Source organism: Typopeltis vanoorti, chromosome 2, assembly GCF_054136105.1.
Source record: "Typopeltis vanoorti isolate ZY-2024b chromosome 2, IOZ_Tvanoo_1.0, whole genome shotgun sequence".
NCBI classification, from domain to species: domain Eukaryota; kingdom Metazoa; phylum Arthropoda; class Arachnida; order Uropygi; family Thelyphonidae; genus Typopeltis; species Typopeltis vanoorti.
The window spans coordinates 71,650,766-71,669,875 of NC_143550.1; the positions used below are offsets into that span (position 1 = coordinate 71,650,766).

A 19,110-nucleotide genomic window follows, 5' to 3' on the forward strand; every position below is an offset into this window, starting at 1 on the left:
CCATCATTCTCCTCTTATCGCCTCTTTTACGGTATACCATGGCTTGTTTGCTACTGTCAACGGTAGCATATATTCAATTTCAAACAAGAATCTTATTAGTTATCTTTAATGTAAGTCTTTTATTATATTGCATAGTATAGTAAGACATCAAAATTAACAAGTAAGCTGTAAAGAAATAAAGTGAAGTCTTTGTAGAAACGCGTGTTTAACCGGCCAGTATTCTTTTTAATAGGGATGTTAAATCTCTATAAGCGATGCATTCATCTCTACAATTAAGTGAGAAGAAAGACGTTATTGTAATAAAGCTAAGTTCTATAATTATACGTTAAGAATTTTTGTAACTCTTAGCGATGACCTTTCCAATGACTATTCTTTCAAACAGAATGAAATATCGCGTTTCATATGATTTAATTGTACAAATATTCTACCCTATTAACCAAACTCTTATATAATTGCTTTTTTGTCGTACTGGTTATTCACAATTAATTAAGCGATATCTCCGAAAACAGTTTTGTCTTGCGATTCGTTTACTATCCCAACGATCTAGATCATTCATCCCACGCCTTTTTGATTTACAAAATTAAATTAAAAATTAACAGCAAACTTGTTGAAAGAAATTGCATAAATTCTTAATACTTTCTTGGCATATGTATTATAATTGTGACTTCTTTTTAATTTTTCATCAACTGTTCCTTCAGTTATTACATTAAAATGACTTTTAATTATTTTTCCAACAAGAAAATGTACAGTATTTCGACAATGAAAGCGTATCAACCCTGAAGTAATCGGCTTGGAGACGTTCGTAGATGATACAGGAAATATTTTATGGCAGCAAGATAATGATATCGTAAGGCACAAAATATAATGGAAAGAACCCGAAAAGCAATGAATACATAATGGAAGTTTGATGTAATCGCAATTATGTCAAAGACACCGAGGCGCTATCTGTTATCAAGAATGTTTAGTTTTCTTCCCGGATCTCCCAGGAGGATCAGATATACGCCACGAAATGCTAATATGTTACGATACTATCGTCACGAAACCAAAATACCAATTACTACGTAATCCGATACCTTCTCATTCACTACTCTATCACTATGAACGGGCATGCTCATATCAGAAGCAACACCAATACGACAAGTCTTCGATTTCGCCCTCTGATATTTCCTCACGGTTCAGCAACCTCCTCTAGAAATAAAACAAAATCCTAAACTTAAAACCTTGTCCATCTTTACGACACCCATAAAAGACTTCAAACGTCTTTCAAACTAAATCATTAAAAAGAACAGGCAACACAGGACAATATTGTAAAGTGTGACCCTTCTGTTTTATAGTCAACAATTATGCTGTCACTTTGCCTTGTTTTCGGAGTTACTACCCAACCTCCTGGCTGCAATTTCGCTTTGATGGGCTCTTCTCTTCAACACGGCCTAATCCTCTCGCAGTGGGACACCTACTCTGTTCAACACCGGAGACAGTTTTACACGGTAATCGCTCGCTTGCCAAATACAATGTGTCTGTTTAATAGACAAATAGGATTTCTTCGCCAATTCTTCCTCCATAAAGCAAGAAGAAAGTCGGTGTTCGTGCGGATTACAAATACAACTTAATCATGCGGAGATAAGTTTATTGCAGGATACGTCTAAATCCCATCGTGTGTTACGTCTCTATTTGGAGTCCTCTGCGTAACTCCTCGCGTGGCATGGAACGAACATTACAACCCACCAAATCCTAGGACAATGTTAGTCTCGTAATTGATACCAGCGGTGTTCGCTACAGATATCACGCTACTGATAGATTTCCGGCATTGGTGAGACCTCTAAATGTGTTTATAAATTGATAAAACCATTACAGGAAACTTCAGTAAAGTGAACAGATTATCAGCAATGAGAAATCTTACCCAAGTCCTGCTGGAAATAGCAAGACGCGTGCTTATAATTTTATTGAAGGAAGAAATTATTTAAGTGGTAGTATAATTTCCGGCATTGTTGGTGTCTTTGTCAGATGTTTTGACATCAAATTATAAAAATTGTCGCCATTTAAATGTCATCACTGTTTGAATGAATAAGATCCCGGCCCACTATTATTTTTGAAAAATCGAAATATTGTAACTCGTAAACTTCTGCATTTATTCACTTGAATGTTGAAATACATGTAATATTCCGGAACACCTTCAAAAATCCAGATGTCTTTCGTTCAGGTCCTTGGTCTTTATAGGATAACTATAGTAAACTACAGCAGATATTTTCAAATGTCAGACTCATTTCGATTAAACGGGATACCAAGCGAACGGACACCAAGGGATATGCTAAACATCAGTGAACATGATATGTGAATAGCCAGAAACCAAAGCAGTTACTCTCTCTCTCTAGTGGAATATTAATGACGATGATCTGCCTAATCAAATCAGCAATGACGATGGGAATCAGAGATTTACGGATATGTGATAAATCCAAACTTGTGCATACTGCATTGATATGCGAAGATTATGTATTGCTTTAATAAATACGTTATTAGAACGATCATCATAATGATTGTAATAATAATAATAAGTCCACCCTCGTTTGCTAAATGATTATTTTTTTGAGATGGCTCACCAAATCTGTATATTTTCTACTACGAATAGAAGAAATAAAATGCACGAATTGTTTGTGACAACTTTGATATCAAAATGTTTTGCACGGGCAATTTATTTGCCGTGCAACTGTCTTTGGTAGTATGGCAAATGTAGCATGCACCACTAGTCATCGAAAGAACAACACATTTCTGTTAAATCAGAGAACGCTATCATTTCAGACAGATTTGCTGACTGCCGATATACAATAAAACGATGTACACATCTGGATACTAGAAAATCAATAATTTCACTTCCGGGTCGTAGCTTGCAGCGAGTCTGAAATCTGCCTTTGTATATCAAAAACAATGGAGACGATGAAAGTAAAGAAAATATCAAATTGTTCGCCTGCCATAAAAGTAAGATTATCTAATAAGGGTGAGACTTTTATAGGGATACTTATGTTACTTATGGTGTCTAAATAGCAATGATGATACGTATGTTTGTTATCAGATCGATATCGAGTAGTTCAAATGTCTATGTATCCTTATTATATTTTTAATCGAATTAGGGATGGATTTCACCTGCAGCTATTTAAGAAAAATTGCGACAATTTATATTGAGTTGCATTGAAAAATGTTTTTGTTTACTTTTATGAAACTACTGGAAGTTTAACTGAAAGGGACGAATTTATTTGTTGCAATACGTGGCTGCTAGTTTTCGCAGAAAGAGTTCGCTAAAAATCAACCATATCCGCTAAAGATGTACGGATCTGAGGCTTCTCACCGCAGATAATTTTTAAATGTTTTTTTAAATTTTTAAACATGTATTTATTTAACGAAACAATCTGAAAAATCCCCTACTATTTTTGTAATTTTGGTAATGTTTTGTTGTTCTCTTTTCTGAATATTCATTATGGGGAAAATGCAACCGCTTTTTACACTGTGCACATATACTTTCACATACCTATACAGTCGCTGAGTTAATGGGCAATGAAAAAAAAAAAGTATCCCAATAAGACATATCAGTACATGTTCAGACCTTAAAACATATATGAATAGTATAAACTGTGCTCATATGATACTGAATAAATATGGCAGATTATCCAGCAGTGAATTTTTTTAAATCTGTTTATTGCTTAATAGCTTATTTACAAAAATAGCAAAATTTGTGAATGCTATTGGGTAATAAATGGCGAACGTCATGAAAATTCACAATATGCTAACAGTGTAATGAATGCAAAATCACAAGACGTGTATGTCTCTATAAAAGCTGATATGTTCACTATACAATCAAGAAGTAATATTCTATCTTCAATAAATAATAACAATACAATTTTTTTTGCATTGGATGCTGATCTTATTGAATATAAAAATGGCTGAAATGACATATTAATGAGGGAAAAATTGCGATGACTGAAAAATAAGTCAAATCCAACCAAACAATAATCATGGTTGGAGAATGCTTGCAACTGACATACATAATATATTAGTCTCGTAGCCTAAACTTGCTGTTTCATTATTCAATGTATTATTTCCCAATCCGAAATGGATTGGGAAAATAATACAATTATTTAGGAGTGCTTTATTATAACTTGGAAACATGCGCCACTCGCCATCTCTAACCTTACGTCTGTAGCCTTACAGTTAGGGGGAAAAAATACACTATGCAAATTTAGAAGGCGTAAAAGAAGGGGCAAAAGGTATAGTCAACCATTTATTTTTTCCCAATTTTACTGGATTTTTTTTTGCAGCAACCGTTTGATTTTTTCCCAATCGATAAGCCTACATCTCCATTCGAAATATCGCAAATTTTACGCGGAGTTCACAAAGAGCTTTTGTGCTGAAGCATCACTAAGTGCTTATGCTTCAACATTTGCTCATGATCGGAATCAGCAGTATATTCAAACTAGATGGCCTGATTATTTTTAATCTATGGAGTTTATATGCATTTATGTGCAGACGGAGACACCCCCAAACTCTTTTTTCCCCTGTTTACCTGGCGATACCAGAGATTTAATAAGACTGAAGACGAAAATCTGTTTATATAAATATCTAATAATGCATATTTTAAAATGTTTATTTTATTTCGTCTAAGTGATTATAATTTCTTATGTGATCCGTGCTATTTTTTTTAACTTCAAGTAAAGATCGTAAAGAAAAGTGCAAAGAAGACAGAAATCGTTAAAGATTTTCCTATTGAAACAAAGGCTATTCAGAATTACGTACAAAGTTAAATATAAATCTTTCTATAGCAAAATAAAATGCTGAAATAATTTTTTAAAAAAAAATCCTTTTGTTTATTTAACTGCTTTGCAGATCTTGGGTTATTCTATCCTCAACATTTATTCCAAAGGGAACTGAAGAAATGGGCTGCAGTGACTCTATTTACTGAGATCGATTTACAAATTGTATTCCTTTGTTTCAAATCGCAGAACCATTTAAACATCTTTACAAAACAGAAAAATTCGTAACTAGTAGTACCAGGTGTTGGACGTATGCTTATTCTCACCGGAAATGGCACAGTATCAAAGATCAAAGCTATTTCGATTTTGATATGCTCCCTTTCTCTCTGCAAGAGCAAAACGTTGCAGGGAGAAGGAAGAGATATAAAAAGTAAATACACACGCGCGGTCACACACCATTGAAACATTGATGGGTAGACAGTAGGCGAATTATGCGACACTGAGAAGAAAACTTACCAGAATGTGGATCGATGTGAAAGAAATTCTGTGGGTCTCCTCCCGAGATTGTGTACTGTATATGATGATCTGGTGTAGCATCGAGGTCAAAGGCCTCCAGTTTAAAGACAGAGGCCCCTGTGGGAGAATGCTCTATGATACTCGGATAGTAGACGGGCTCAAGAGTAAGTGGAGTATTGTCATTCTCGTCAAGCACTTCAATGTAGACATCTAGACGCGCGCTGAGAGGAACGGCTCCTCTGTCTTGTGCATATACTGTCAGCCAGTGACGAGGGCTTGTCTCTCTGTCCAGAATGGCACGTGTTCTGATATGGCCTATATATAAGGAGAAAAAAAAATTTAGAAAGTTATATATTGATAATAAATTTTGAAATTTTAAATTGTTTACCTACAGAATGAATATCTGATACTAATATGAGATCAATCTATATGTGACATGGAAACGAAGTTTAGAAAGGGTCAATAATCTGATAACAATAAAAAAAAATCGAAAAATTCAAGCAACTATCAAATTTTGAACAAAATTAATCAGAGAGATTATCGTAAATTAAATTCAACTTTTAACTGCTTCCGTCTCTCAAGAATCTAGATTTTTCAACACTTGAAACACGAAGAAAACAAAGTAATTTCGAAGCATAAATTAATCCGTAAAGTGGTCTATAATTTGTCCGTTTATGCGTGTGCACAGTTCGATACAATAATTACGTTTAATGAAGGTAGCTCATAATCGCCATTTTAAAATGCTATATAAAGACACTGATGTATCTGCTGGCTTTGTTTCAATCTGATAAAAATGGCCATTAAAGATATTATAATTTACAACTAAAGAAATCGCAGTAAGAGCTTAAAATCAATAACTGCATTCGTTCGTTCATAACAAAATTATACCCACGTGTAACGTGACTACGAGTAGCATTAATAAAATGAAAACACTGTTTAAAGTATAACCTGGTCAATTATGACGAACTCAACTAACACATTAACGCCAATGTCTCAGTAACACCTCATTATTTACAGCTCGCTCAGTCTTTTGGTGATAATTTAAAACCAGCCTATGGCTAATTACACCCGCGTACCTGGAACATTAAGTCCTTGTTTCTGTTATCGTTTACATCGTCTGGACACCTTAGCTGTCGCAATAAATCTATAAGACACTGTTCAATCGATAGTGAGTCTTCATAATACGACTTATTAGGAAAAACTACGTGCTAATAAGTGAACAACATCAAGGTAACGAAGAAGGTTTACATTAAATGTATTAAACAGAATGTTCACCTAAATAAGTATTCCGCTAATTAGGCAATAATATCGTACTGCAGTGTCATGCAGTGGTAAACTCCGCTTGATTCATTGTAGTTTTAAGTTCAACAACAAAAAAAAAAAAAAAAAAAAGAAAAGCGGAATGCAGTAGACCGTACAACGCAACTAATAACAAGGACAGTACGACAAGTGGCGATAATCACTCATACAAAGAATAGAACCGAAGATGGGGAGGTTTCATTAATGTAGGCATTAGTCACTAGCGATGGCTTAATGTGTAGTGGGAAATTTTCAACTCCCTCATTCCTTTTATCAACGTATTTTGTTCTTCTCCGTGCGGTGTTCTTTAAGCAAAGCTTGCTAAATGAAAGCATTCTGCAACCCGCCTAGTTGTGAACTATTCTTCTTCTCCATCCTGCCGGAAAAATTAAATGTGAGGATAGATTCATGGTACAGTAACAATGACAAAAAACGTGGAGCAGCCATTGAAAAATAGTGGTTCCTTCCTCTCCTAGGAGAATAATGGGAACAAATGGAATCAAACCTGTATCAGCACAATGGATAAAATTAGTCTCATGAAGTGACAGGAGCTCGACGTTTGAAATACTGATGGAAAATGGATAACAGTTTTCTTTTCTTTTCATTTTTAATGTTTCTCTCTCTCTCTCACACAGACACACACACACACACACACACACACACACACACACGAGAGAGAGAGAGAGAGAGAGAGATGTTGTAAAATGAGAATGACAGCGAGACGGATCGATTGATATTTCCCTTTAAACGGTTGAGTTGCAATTCAAGGGAAGTACTGGAGAGAGAAACTGTCCACAGTATTGAAATAAGGAATTAAGAGGATGAAAACCCGATTCAATAGTTACAACATATGGATGGAAATTTATAGTGATTAGCAACAACTTTTTTTCGTGTTGAAGAAAGTGAAGGAATTATAAATGATAGATGAATTGAATTGTATCCCACAGAAAGTAATCAGGAACGACAGATTTTCCGAATTTCTCTGTTTTGAATAGAATCAAAGGGGAAAAGTTCGAAAATGGTATACCAATGAGAAATGAGTATAAAGTATATGGAGACAGTGAAATTGTGGAGTTTTCCACTACGGAGAATACTTACTTGACGAACGAAGTATGCAGATAAAAACCACGTACCATCATTGCGATGTACGGCTAAATAGGAAATTAGATCTAATGAACTGCGAAAGGAAGAACAAAGAGGTGAAACGATTACAGGATGGGAAATTATTATAAGACCCGAATGTTAGACCTGATCAAATGTCCGAGAAATATGAATAAATCCATCTGTCCGAATGCTTCGATTGTATACGGGTCCATGGGTAAGTGAGGTAAGAAAAAGATACCCTGTAGACCAACAGTGGTGGAATTTCGTTATCGCTGATTGCATCGTTGACTTCCAAGTGGTGGAGAATTTCGTTATTAATAAAGTTCTCCGTTTTATTTTAGAGATTTTGAAATGATTTGTTCGAAAAATTGGGAATAATATTTTTTTTTTGTTTTTCTTGGATAACAAAATATACGGAGTAAAAGACAGAAAAAGAATGAAACAAAATTAAAATTGTTTCAGTTTTAATTTTGGTACTTAAAAATGAGAGAAAATAATTTTTATAATACAAATTTGAGAAAATAAGGGATGAGTTCAAACAAAAACTTAAAACAAAAATTTACACAATCCGAAATAAAGAAGATATCATTCGAATCATACCGTTAGTATTTATTTCTCCATAGTAACTAGACAATCAATATTCCATCATGAAGTTTTGGAATATGTATAGTAGATCGCTTCGAGGAATGGCCTTTTTTCTCTAAAAGACATTTAGAGAAAAAACAGTACTGAAAATACATATGAAAATGAGATTCGGCAATAAACCACAATCCAAACGTAGGGGTTTGCGAAGAATTAATTTCGTCGTTGTCACGCATGTACGGATCTTTTTAAATATTTTCAAATCTCAAGGAAGAGAAAACTACTGAAATGCGTATGTACTGATGATGCCGAATCTCTGTGAACAGTGATGCTAGTACAACTCAGAAACTGCGTAAGAACTGCACAAAAAAAGGGCATAACCTTTTCACTGGTAATAATATAGACACTGTTAATGAAAAGAAGGACCGATTTTGAGATCTCACTGTTTTTGTGCTCTCTCTCCATTTTGTCTATTGATAACGCAATATGCAGGAACCTTTAGAATATATATGTCATGTATCTTTCTCAAGTTCCCACCACTTAACAGTGAACTCAAGGTAATCATATCTGACACTTCCGACGAAGAAACAGCCACACATGGCCATCCTTAAGTGAAGTGGCTCTCATCGCCATCCAAAAATAGGACAGTCGACCAGCTATTGACGATCCAGTCTATCGATGTATTAGATCAATGAAACTTGGTATAGAAAAGGATTGTGGTGGTCATGTTCTGAGCTGGAAATTAAAACAGGTTACCTTTTTTTTTCCGGACACCTGCCCACTTTTCTATGAATATCACATTGCATTTACCAATTAAAGCAAAGTAGATACTTCTACTATTTATCTTTGAATTATTAAAAGCGAAAAAACAAGGATTTCGATATTAATTATATCGAAATGTTCTTGCAACCTGCTTGTAACCAGGTTGTGGCCTTAGGTAAGATACAACTTGTACTCCGCATACTCAAGTCCTTTTCAGACGAGTTTCAATTCCTCGACAGTTGCTTAGCGTTTCTTGATAGAGGGGGGGGGGAGGAGAAACGAGTGGTACAACACAAAGCTCCCACTTTTTTTCTTTTTCCTGGCAGCATCAGTCCTTTAATTTCTGATCAAGTGCTTCTTTTATTGCTTTCCACTTCAGCGACATTTCACCAACACTCTACTTGAACAAGGGGGGTGATAGGTCGAGTTTTTCAGTTCTTGTTACAAGGACACTTGACTGTTTCAAGGTTATTCAAAAGAGACTTGTGAAATGAACTACGTCCATAAAATGGTTTCGCACATTGCGCAGATTTTTAGAAAGAAAAAAAAAATCTTATCTTAGATACGTTTATGGTATAATTATTGAATATGTAAATTATCTTATTCTAAAAATTGCAGCGAATTGTCCCGAAGTGAGTGATTTGGTGGCATAAATACCGTTTGCCACTGCGAATAAATGCATATACTGTAAACTAATAGAAAGTTGATTCTAGCACCACCTGACATGGCAGAAGCTAAAAGAATTATTGATCCTCGCAAGAATCTTATCTGTGGCCACCATACTCTTAGGGTAACCAGCAGCAAGGTTGACACCAAGGTTATAAACAAATAACAAAGAACTATTTAATAAACAATTAAAAAAAGTTTTAATTCAAAATGACAATCGCTCTCTCAGGCGTTCTTGATAAAGCTAATGGTTAAACCACAACAAAATTTCACATCTCGTGAACTGCATAAGAAGATTAACAACTGAGTATCCATTGTCTTACGGATTAGTACAGAGGACTAATCCAAAGCTTACAACAGGCATTTCAACTGCTTACTTGTGCGTGCGACATGTTGTTGATATACTTATTTAGAGTCCCTCTGAAGGACCTAAAGGGACTCATTCAGAGCCAGAATGTGTACGAAACAGCTAGTGTACAGTATTTTTTAGCAAGGAGTGCGGAAAGTCCACGGAATAAAGAATGGCTAAACGCTAACAAAATCCCGAAAGTTACTAAACAGAAGGAAGAGATTAATCGCTCGTTTTAAGATTATGTTAACATAGTAATTCTAATAAAGAGAGTCCTAAATTGTATAAGAAATTAGTCGTGAAGATAATCATGTGAGAAAGTTTGCTTCTGCTAGGATAAAATATGAATGCAAAGAAGAATACAGTTTCTTAAGTGCAATATACTATCCAACCTAGCGAAGGAAATATACTATATCAGAGGTCAGAATTCGATTAACTGTTACATGATATACACATTGCAACTCCATATGTGTCACATATTTCATTAAGGTCAGAAATTGAACAGAGCATAGCCGAGTTTGAGCAAGTGTCACGATGTAATTATTTACTGCACGAGTTGCGTAGCACCGGCTGTGACAGTGAATCGCGAATAACGACATAAATAAGAAGCCGTGATGACAGTTGAGTTACGATCACACTCCATCCCTCATCAACAAGTGTTCTCCGAACGCAAGCTGCGAAAACGCCCCGACAGTTCCGAACAGCACAAAGTAACCATGGCAATAATGGAAACGGGACGAAATTAAGGATGGTTTCGTGCTTGTTCGGAGGTAACTGCTTTGAAACGAGCTAGCGCTCCGGAAAAGGATAAAGGGGAGGATAGGACGATCAAGCATATGTGCATGGAGCGGCGGAAATTCGATATTAAGGTTCAAGTGCTGTGTTGCCCGATTAGTTTTTCCTAGTTACTGGCGTCTCTAATACCACGCGGCTCTCCTTATAGATAAGTGGAGACGACACCATCTGCCTCTGTCAGGAAATTAGTTAAATCGTGTGAGTGCCGCATTCTTGTTTGCTGCAGTAAGGTAGTAACAGCCAGAGTAATACGCCTCCGTTCCGAGAGTAAATAGGCACCGGATTCCATTAGCGACAGTTTCTTATTGAACACCCACGACATTCGTTGTTCAAAGATGCAAGACTATTGTAAACACAGGTTGAAGGGATCGTAGTCAATCTTCAATATAATGTTCGTGCATTTTAAGGTTTTAGTACAAGCATTCGTTTGAATTACTCTATTTTTCGATGTCGTTGAGATCAAATGACCAATTTGTCTGGCTGTTCAATGTGATCAATTGGCAATGCAGTTTTGAAACTGGATTAAAATTCCTGGAATAATTTTGCACTCGTTCGCGAATAATAAAACAGAAACACTTTTTTTTTTTTTTTTTTGCCTCCGAAAGTAAAATGATAATTTACAACACTAGAAGCATGAAACGGCTTGGAAAAATATTATATTTGGATTTTCGACAGGGATTAGAATTTTCATAACCCTTAACATAACGACATGGATATCATACGACTCAGTTGGTATAGATAAACCCTTTGATTGGAAAGACCTGGGCTCGAATTCCGTCTACGATGTGACGAACCTTCGAGTCTTTTCAATAAAATGATTTGCGTTAGCCGGTCTCATAGAGTGATGGTGGGGTTTTCCTCTCGGAAACTCGAATTTTTCGTCAATCAAAACAGGCAAACCGGCCAGCAGAACACACGAAATATCAGACACTAGAGGAATAAAGATTAACCAACCTAATCTGTCGGATTAGGTTTCGAACGCCTTCACGATAAGGTTTGCGTAAGCGTAAATCTAGAAGGAAGGCACAAAACGTTGGAACTAATGTTGAGAGTATGCATTCTGATCCCCAATGTGCATAATACAGTATATAGTGTATTCAACTAGAAGATGAGCAAATAGGAATTTAGCAGTTACCAGATGTTCTATCCTATTATTTTAGCATTATCCAGAATGTGAGGAGCTGTGTGATGTTTATTAACTTCAAGAGAATGATAATAATTCAAGATAAATTCATCCCAACACATTTATCTTCAGTAGTCATATAATGCCACTTGAATGGGCTTCCCAGATTTTTTTAAATCACTTAATCAAACATTCCGACTTAAATGAAACTATCTTTCTTTCCTATCTATGACATTTGTTTCTAGATTGACATGAGAGATCGTCCTACTTGTACTTCTTTAAACCATATTGCAACATTTAATCATTCTTCCGACTGTTTTTTTGCGAGATGAAATAATAAAATTATATTAAGTTCAAAACTTATTAAATTATTAATGCAGGCTAATTGAAACTTCTGCTTAATGGTAATGTGATTAATTGAAGTTAATTAACAAGAATGCCGATCTCTGATATGACGTTAAAAAAAGCATGGGGGGGTACATATTCGATGAAATGCAATAATTACTTCAGACTTGTACTTTGGTTGATAAACTCCGAAACAGGGGATGGATCCTATCTGACGTATTCACCATCACTACTACGATAGGTGTGTGGACAGTCAGGATGGAAGTTCTCCTTTTACGAGCTCATTCCTTTGCAGTTGGTGTTTCTGAGTGCACCTCAACAGCGTTTCTTTACTGCCATCCCATAACAACATAACGTAAAAAAATGCACATTACTCTTGTCAAGTCCCTCCAACTTTGAGATCCTTTTATCGAGTCCATGATAAGAAGCGGATGGTCACCAGTACGGATCGATCGCACACAACTCCCATACATAATCACCACTTTTATTTTCTCCCCTAGACACATAAACCATCGTTCCCGCTAGACGCCTTTCCACGAGTTGCCAAGGAGATAGTAACCACGTTACAGCCGCCATTACTATTACAACGCGCTCTGAGTCTCTGCCCCCCCCCCCCTTCCAAAGATGCGAAACTTTTGCACGCTACTTCGGAAAGTTCATTTCCTTCCGAAGTTTTCACGCCTTCTCCGTCGGCGGCATCAGGAAGCTGTGTAAACCGGACGTGACTACTACTTACAGTGGGAGCTTCCCTTTGGCTCGTCAGTTAAGCTGAGATAGCGGGGTGAGGTATTCGGATGTTGACTTATTTGTCTGCATTAGACTGAATTACGGCAGAGCAGGAGCTCAGGAGACAAACGTAATCGGCTGGTGACAGATTCCGTGATGGCCCACTTGCTGAGAGAAGACGGCTGCTGACACGCTCAGCTTCCAGCAGCTAATCAGATTACGATGCATTTTCCTCTTACGTGTGGCGGGATTGTTTTCTATTATGGGGGGAGGGGGAAGATCCGGTCGTGTTACTCGCCAACGTAAATATCACTAGTCGAGGAACGGGCAAATGAAAACCCTCGCAGGAAGGGAATGAGAATAGTAACGGATAGATAAATCACTAAGATCGATTACATGTGCGTTAATTTCCACCTCCCAGTTGTATACGAAGGAGATGTCTGGTTTCTGCTAATACTTCGTAATGAAAACTGATTTGTCTGTGAAGCACATAATCGAATTCACTTTTAAATTGCAATTTATTAAATGCATAAAGATTTCGTTTGTTTGGAACTAACTCGGATTACCTACAGTTTATTTTGAATCAGTAAGTTTTAATACCAGCTTCGCTATTTCAAGTTTATTTTCTGATAGTAAATAATAATAATATTTAGCTCTACGTTTTTTTTTTTCTTCGGGCAAACTAGACGAGTGGATAGCGTCTTTGTTTCCCCACCACGCAGACTGCGAGTTCGAATCACTCACGAATATTTATGAATGCCTTAAGATTGTAGATGATTTTCTTCGGCCAGTGTAAGATTACCATTACCATCCTGCTAATACGTGCTCTAGGATGGAAGTATCATGTTTAATCTTAAAGTGGCGTTCCTGGATTATTCAAACTCTTAGCTCGCTTAAAGTACTAATTCTAATGTAAGGGCACAACCGGTTTACAACCTTTCATGGGTGGGATTCAATAACTTTTTTCAGAATTCTGCTTTTAAGAAACTAACTTTGTCAGTTTTGTGTAATGTTCAGAAATATTCATTGAAATCCGTTTAATGAATAGATTAGCAGTTATTTTTATTTTGAACCTGGGAAAGAAAACATCTTCACGATGTTTTCTCTCCCAGGAAATCCAAAAACAGCGAAAGATAAAGGCTGCCGTGGTTGTGGTAGTCATTGGGACGCCAAAGAAATTGTTCCTCTGTTAAAAGATACGACAAGAATCTTTCTGAAATGCACTTAATATACAACGTGCATTTCAAACGTATTTCATATACAAATGATCAGCTAAAATGGAATCACACGAGTATATATATCTCAAACTCACTTCAGATATCTCGTGTTCATTAATCGTGAATCATTATAACCTTGGTACCATTCTGTTGTGCACTTTCATCATATGGTTCTTCTTTCTGCTCTCCACATACAATTCTGTAGTGCATGAAGGGTGTCTCCGTAGCTTAGTCAGTACTGATGATACCATGTGGCAGAAAAATCGTGGGTTCAAATTCCTCTTACAACGCAAGAAACTTTTGGTAGTATTTTTCCCCCTTCTCGTGGAGAGTTAACCGGTCTCATACGGAAGTGGAAGTTTGGTAACCAAAATTTGGATTTTTCATCTCGCAAGGAAGAGACATAATATACTGATGTCGTAACCGTAGTTGCTTTGGCTGTAATTTCAAAAAACCACACAGTGATGGTTATGTCTCACCAATAACACTATCAATCTGCACGTGCATGTTAACAAACAGCGCACGATATTCAAGTGCCTGTCTGCATAGTTCATAATAATGAGTGCGTAGTTGACATCCCATTATACACTGCTTGGAAAGAAGTCAACGCACACCATAGTGTAAGGAACAAACAGCTATAGCGCACACCTTAGAAAGATGTAGACCTTCTTTTGCTGCGACGACCGCAGCAATCCTTAGGGACATACTTTCCACAAGCGCAGGATGGCGATCAATGGGAATGTTGGGCCATTCTTCCTGTATATATGTAATGAGGTCCTGGACTGTTGTGGGGCGGACGTCCCTTGACCTCACTCGACGCTCTAGCACATCCCACAGATGTTCGATAGGGTTGACATCAGAGCTCTGCGGAGGCCAGTCAAGTGTGGTGACGTTCAAGTCCACAAACCACCGCAGTTACAACAGGAGCCTTACGACGAGGTGCGTTGCTTTGCTGAAAGAGACAATGGTCAGTTTCAACTCCACAAAGTAGAAAGCATTGCATTGTCTAGAATCTTCAGATACCTCTCGGAGTTCAATGTTCGCGGCACCACATACAGAGGTCCGAGGCCAAACCAGTAAAAACAGGGCTATGCCATCACACCGCCATCTCCGAATTTCGTAGTTGCGGTTACGCACTCTGGTAAGAGACGTTCGCCGGACATCTGCTACATCCACACCTGTCCATCTGCTCGGTAGAGGGTGCAGTGTGATTGGCCGCTCCATAACACAGTTTTCCAAGTTTCCACGTCACACCGTACACGCTCTTTGTACCACTGAAGACGAAGCTACGTGTTGGTTCCAGTATAATGTGGGGCTTGCATATTGTGGTCCTCTCATGAAAACCCACGTTGTGAACCTCGGTTCTGGATGTTTTTGTTCAGATTTGTGTTCCAGTCGATGCCCGGAACTCCCCATTCAACATGTCTGCCGACGAATGGTGGTTTGTCTTTTAGCATCGTACGGTGATGTTCGATGAGTCATCCACTGTGGGCAGAGTATGCGTTTCACTTCATGCGCTTCCATCTCAGTATGGTATTACTGATTGTTGACTTGGGATGGCTCAATTTATCAACAACTTACTGAAGAGATAAGTCTTGAAATATGGCATCCTATCACAACGTCTCTTTCAAACTCTAATTTATACCGGCTACGAGTACAAATACGTGACTCGTTACATGGCACGATGCATCTTGCCCATGAAGGTGTCCATTGAATTCTTTCCAAGAAGTGTTAACATATATGAATGAACGCTAAACTTAATATTAATAAAGTAGGACATTTAATCTCTTTAAGCTAAATCTGACATTGTACTTTTGGTTTTTAATTATTGCGAATGACGATATCAGGAGACATAATACAACCATCCATATTTGAGACCAATCAAGGTTTAATTAGTAAATGGAAAGTCAGTAAGGGGTACAAAAGTTAAAATATTGGAGTCTCGTAATCTTCTGTAACTTTTTTTTTTTTAAGTTATCCTTTTAATTTCGTGGTGGAATACTCTTTGCTCTTTGAAAGCAAAGGTTCTACACATTCGATAAATGAATGGGAGTTGTGTTCCCAATAGAATAATACAGTTTTCATACGTTTATGAATTTTACAGTTACACATTACTTATTCAAAACATAGAGCATATTTATATCAGATTTACAAAAGATTAACTATAAAAATAAATGAAAAACAATCATAAAGCCACGAGATATTACGCCGGTATTTAAAAGGATGTGGCAAGGGAAAAATATTTTCCATGGAAAATGTAGAAATATAAAGAACAGAGTCACTACAACGTATTGTAAAATATCTGCATTCTTAACAGAATTCGTTTTTTCGCTATACGCGTTCAGCTACACAAGTGTCATGACAGGATGTCGCCTTGATAATTCCATTTATAACTTTCTGACATAAGCATTTAATAGAAGATAACATCGACAGCTGAGCTGATCTCATTACATATGTGTTATCTTTTTGTTCTGGATAAAACTCCCGATTTTTCTTTAAGAAAATTACCATATCAAGATGAAAAATTTTGTACACGAATCGCTGCTATTTAATGTTTGCCTTTAGAATATGAGAACACTTTTGGCTTGGGAATAACCACTAATATTGTCCTCCCATCCCATATTATTACCTGAAGATGTATAAAATAAATGCATCTAGCGATTCTTTGAAGTTACATATATAAATATATCTAGTAATTCATCGCAATAAAAACGGGACGACTTATTTAAAGTCTTCCTCTTTTCGCCTGGATAATCGCATTTTTAATTATCAATCGTTAATGACGATATTCTACGATAGGAAAGATATTGGTTCGAATCCAATTAGGATGTAAAGAATCTTTATAAGGGCTTTTTCAGGTGGAGGTGAGAGCATTTTCGACATTAGTAGTTCGTGATATTCAAGCTTCTTGGTCTCTTTTATTTTCAGTATACTGAAGACAAAGATCAGCAGGAACAATTTTTATTCCTAATATCCTCAATCATCTCACGTGCAGATTCCAACAACTGCAAAATAAAAACGAAACTGACTCCACTCCTTTCTAATGGAAAACGATGAGAGAATAAAAACTGTCCCTTCAGAAGACATATAAAATGATTCGTTCTAAATCCAAAGCGCCTGTGTATGCAACTCACTATGGTCTTCTAATGAATGACAGAACAATGAAATTTGTGTCTTACAGAGAATAAATAAAAGTCCTAAAACTTTCACAGGAATAACATAGCCTACCTTAAATCGGTTTAGTTTAACGTCAACCCTGCTTGTAACAAGGGCATAACATAACATTTCAATTAATCTGATAGTATACCTTTATAAATTTGCTTTATGTTGTCGTCTATGAAACTGTACTGCTGATCAAGAATTAAGCAACATACGGTAGGATAACTCAAGGTTTCTGCTAATCCATCAACTGCTATTTCATTATCGGCCGAGTGTAATAGGAGTTCTGAGATATCAAAAGACATTTAAGCAGATCAAGAAAAAATATAACAAAAATAGGTCTATTCGTACGCAACTTTTATTGCAACCATTATGGAGATCCAAATTATACTCCAACTGAATATTTCATCTTGTCATAGCCTACTTGTGATAAACAGAATATTAGCACATACGAGCCATAAAGTAAGGGTTAAGTAATTATTTATGGTCATTTAATACATAAATATCCCAATGGTAGCGTATACTACGCAATGGCCAAAATGGGGAAAGTCATATATTTTGAAGATCCAAATTCTTCCTATTCTTATTTTGGACAGTTGATCAGAAGGATGCCAGGAAATCTTGGTTCTCGTATTAGTTCTTGTTTTTATAATGCTCAGTTCCAACGCACTGTGATGTCCTTGTAAATATTCAAAAAGAAATAATCCGATATCATTCGTATGACTTGCCATTCTGTAATCGTCACCACATTTTCCGGCAATACACAGAATCATCGTTTTCTCAAGTTATTGAAAAATCGCATCATAATAAAACGTAACCATTATTTTCTAGATATAATGAAGAGTGTGTCACTTGGAGGTGCAGGCAATGGCTTACTAATAAATCCAACATCAATTTTCCAATCAGCTTGCGCACCAGAATGGCCAAGTCAAAGAATAAATCTCTGCCTCATTCGTACACACGAACATCGCATAAATCCATCTGATTTTTTTTTTTGGCTGAAGTCCAAAATCGTTCTTGGCATCTCTTTTTATGAATCTAAGCATTCGTTAGGAATTTTCTGATGTATGAAAGTCAATCAACTATTATTTCTGCATACACATAAAGAAATGGAGTACAAGTTTAAATAAAACGATTTGAACGGTTTTTAGAAAGAAGAATATCACAAGGCAGAAGTCTACTTCTGCCCTGAAGGAATAGGTGTGGTTCGTTCGTGAATCATATATAAACTTCACCTACTGAATATTCAAGTAGTTGATAGAGCGTTGCATTCCCGGAACAAATCCACTCCTCATAAGGTTGTTGTAGAGCAAAAGACGTATAGTTTGAAGACGGCCATTTGAGAATTTCAGCAATGTAAATCCCTTCACCGTTTGCCTCAAGGTTACAGCACAACGGTGAAAAGAGGATTTTTGCTTTCTTACTGCAAAATGCATATTCGTATCCTTGCCTCATAGTGTAGACGCATTACATATAAATTCCATAGGACAACAGGAATATCCGAGAAGGGAGCTTGATATTTTTACAAAAGAGGCAGGCAGGCAGGCAGACAGACAGGAGAGAGAGAGAGAAAGATTTTGTTTGGACTTAATTTAAGCCCTCTTCAATAAGTAATCGAGAAAAAAAATCTTTTATCTTTCGGGAGGAATCTTTCATTGTTTGTCCAAAATTTCCATTGCCATTACATAATAGACATCGAGAAGTCCTGAAATGATTATGGAATTTGGC

At 36.6% G+C, this 19,110-nt stretch overlaps 1 protein-coding gene across 1 annotated transcript in view; it reads right to left on the minus strand.

Annotated features, from left to right (window-relative positions):
- The window catches only part of kug (FAT atypical cadherin kugelei), a 599,114-nt gene that overhangs the window by 520,642 nt on the left and 59,362 nt on the right, over nucleotides 1-19,110 (minus strand). Inside the window, exon 2 of the mRNA XM_090401756.1 lies at nucleotides 5,256-5,570. Within this exon, the coding sequence (XP_090257882.1) occupies nucleotides 5,256-5,570 (315 nt within the window). The remainder of the gene's footprint in view (nucleotides 1-5,255; nucleotides 5,571-19,110) is intronic.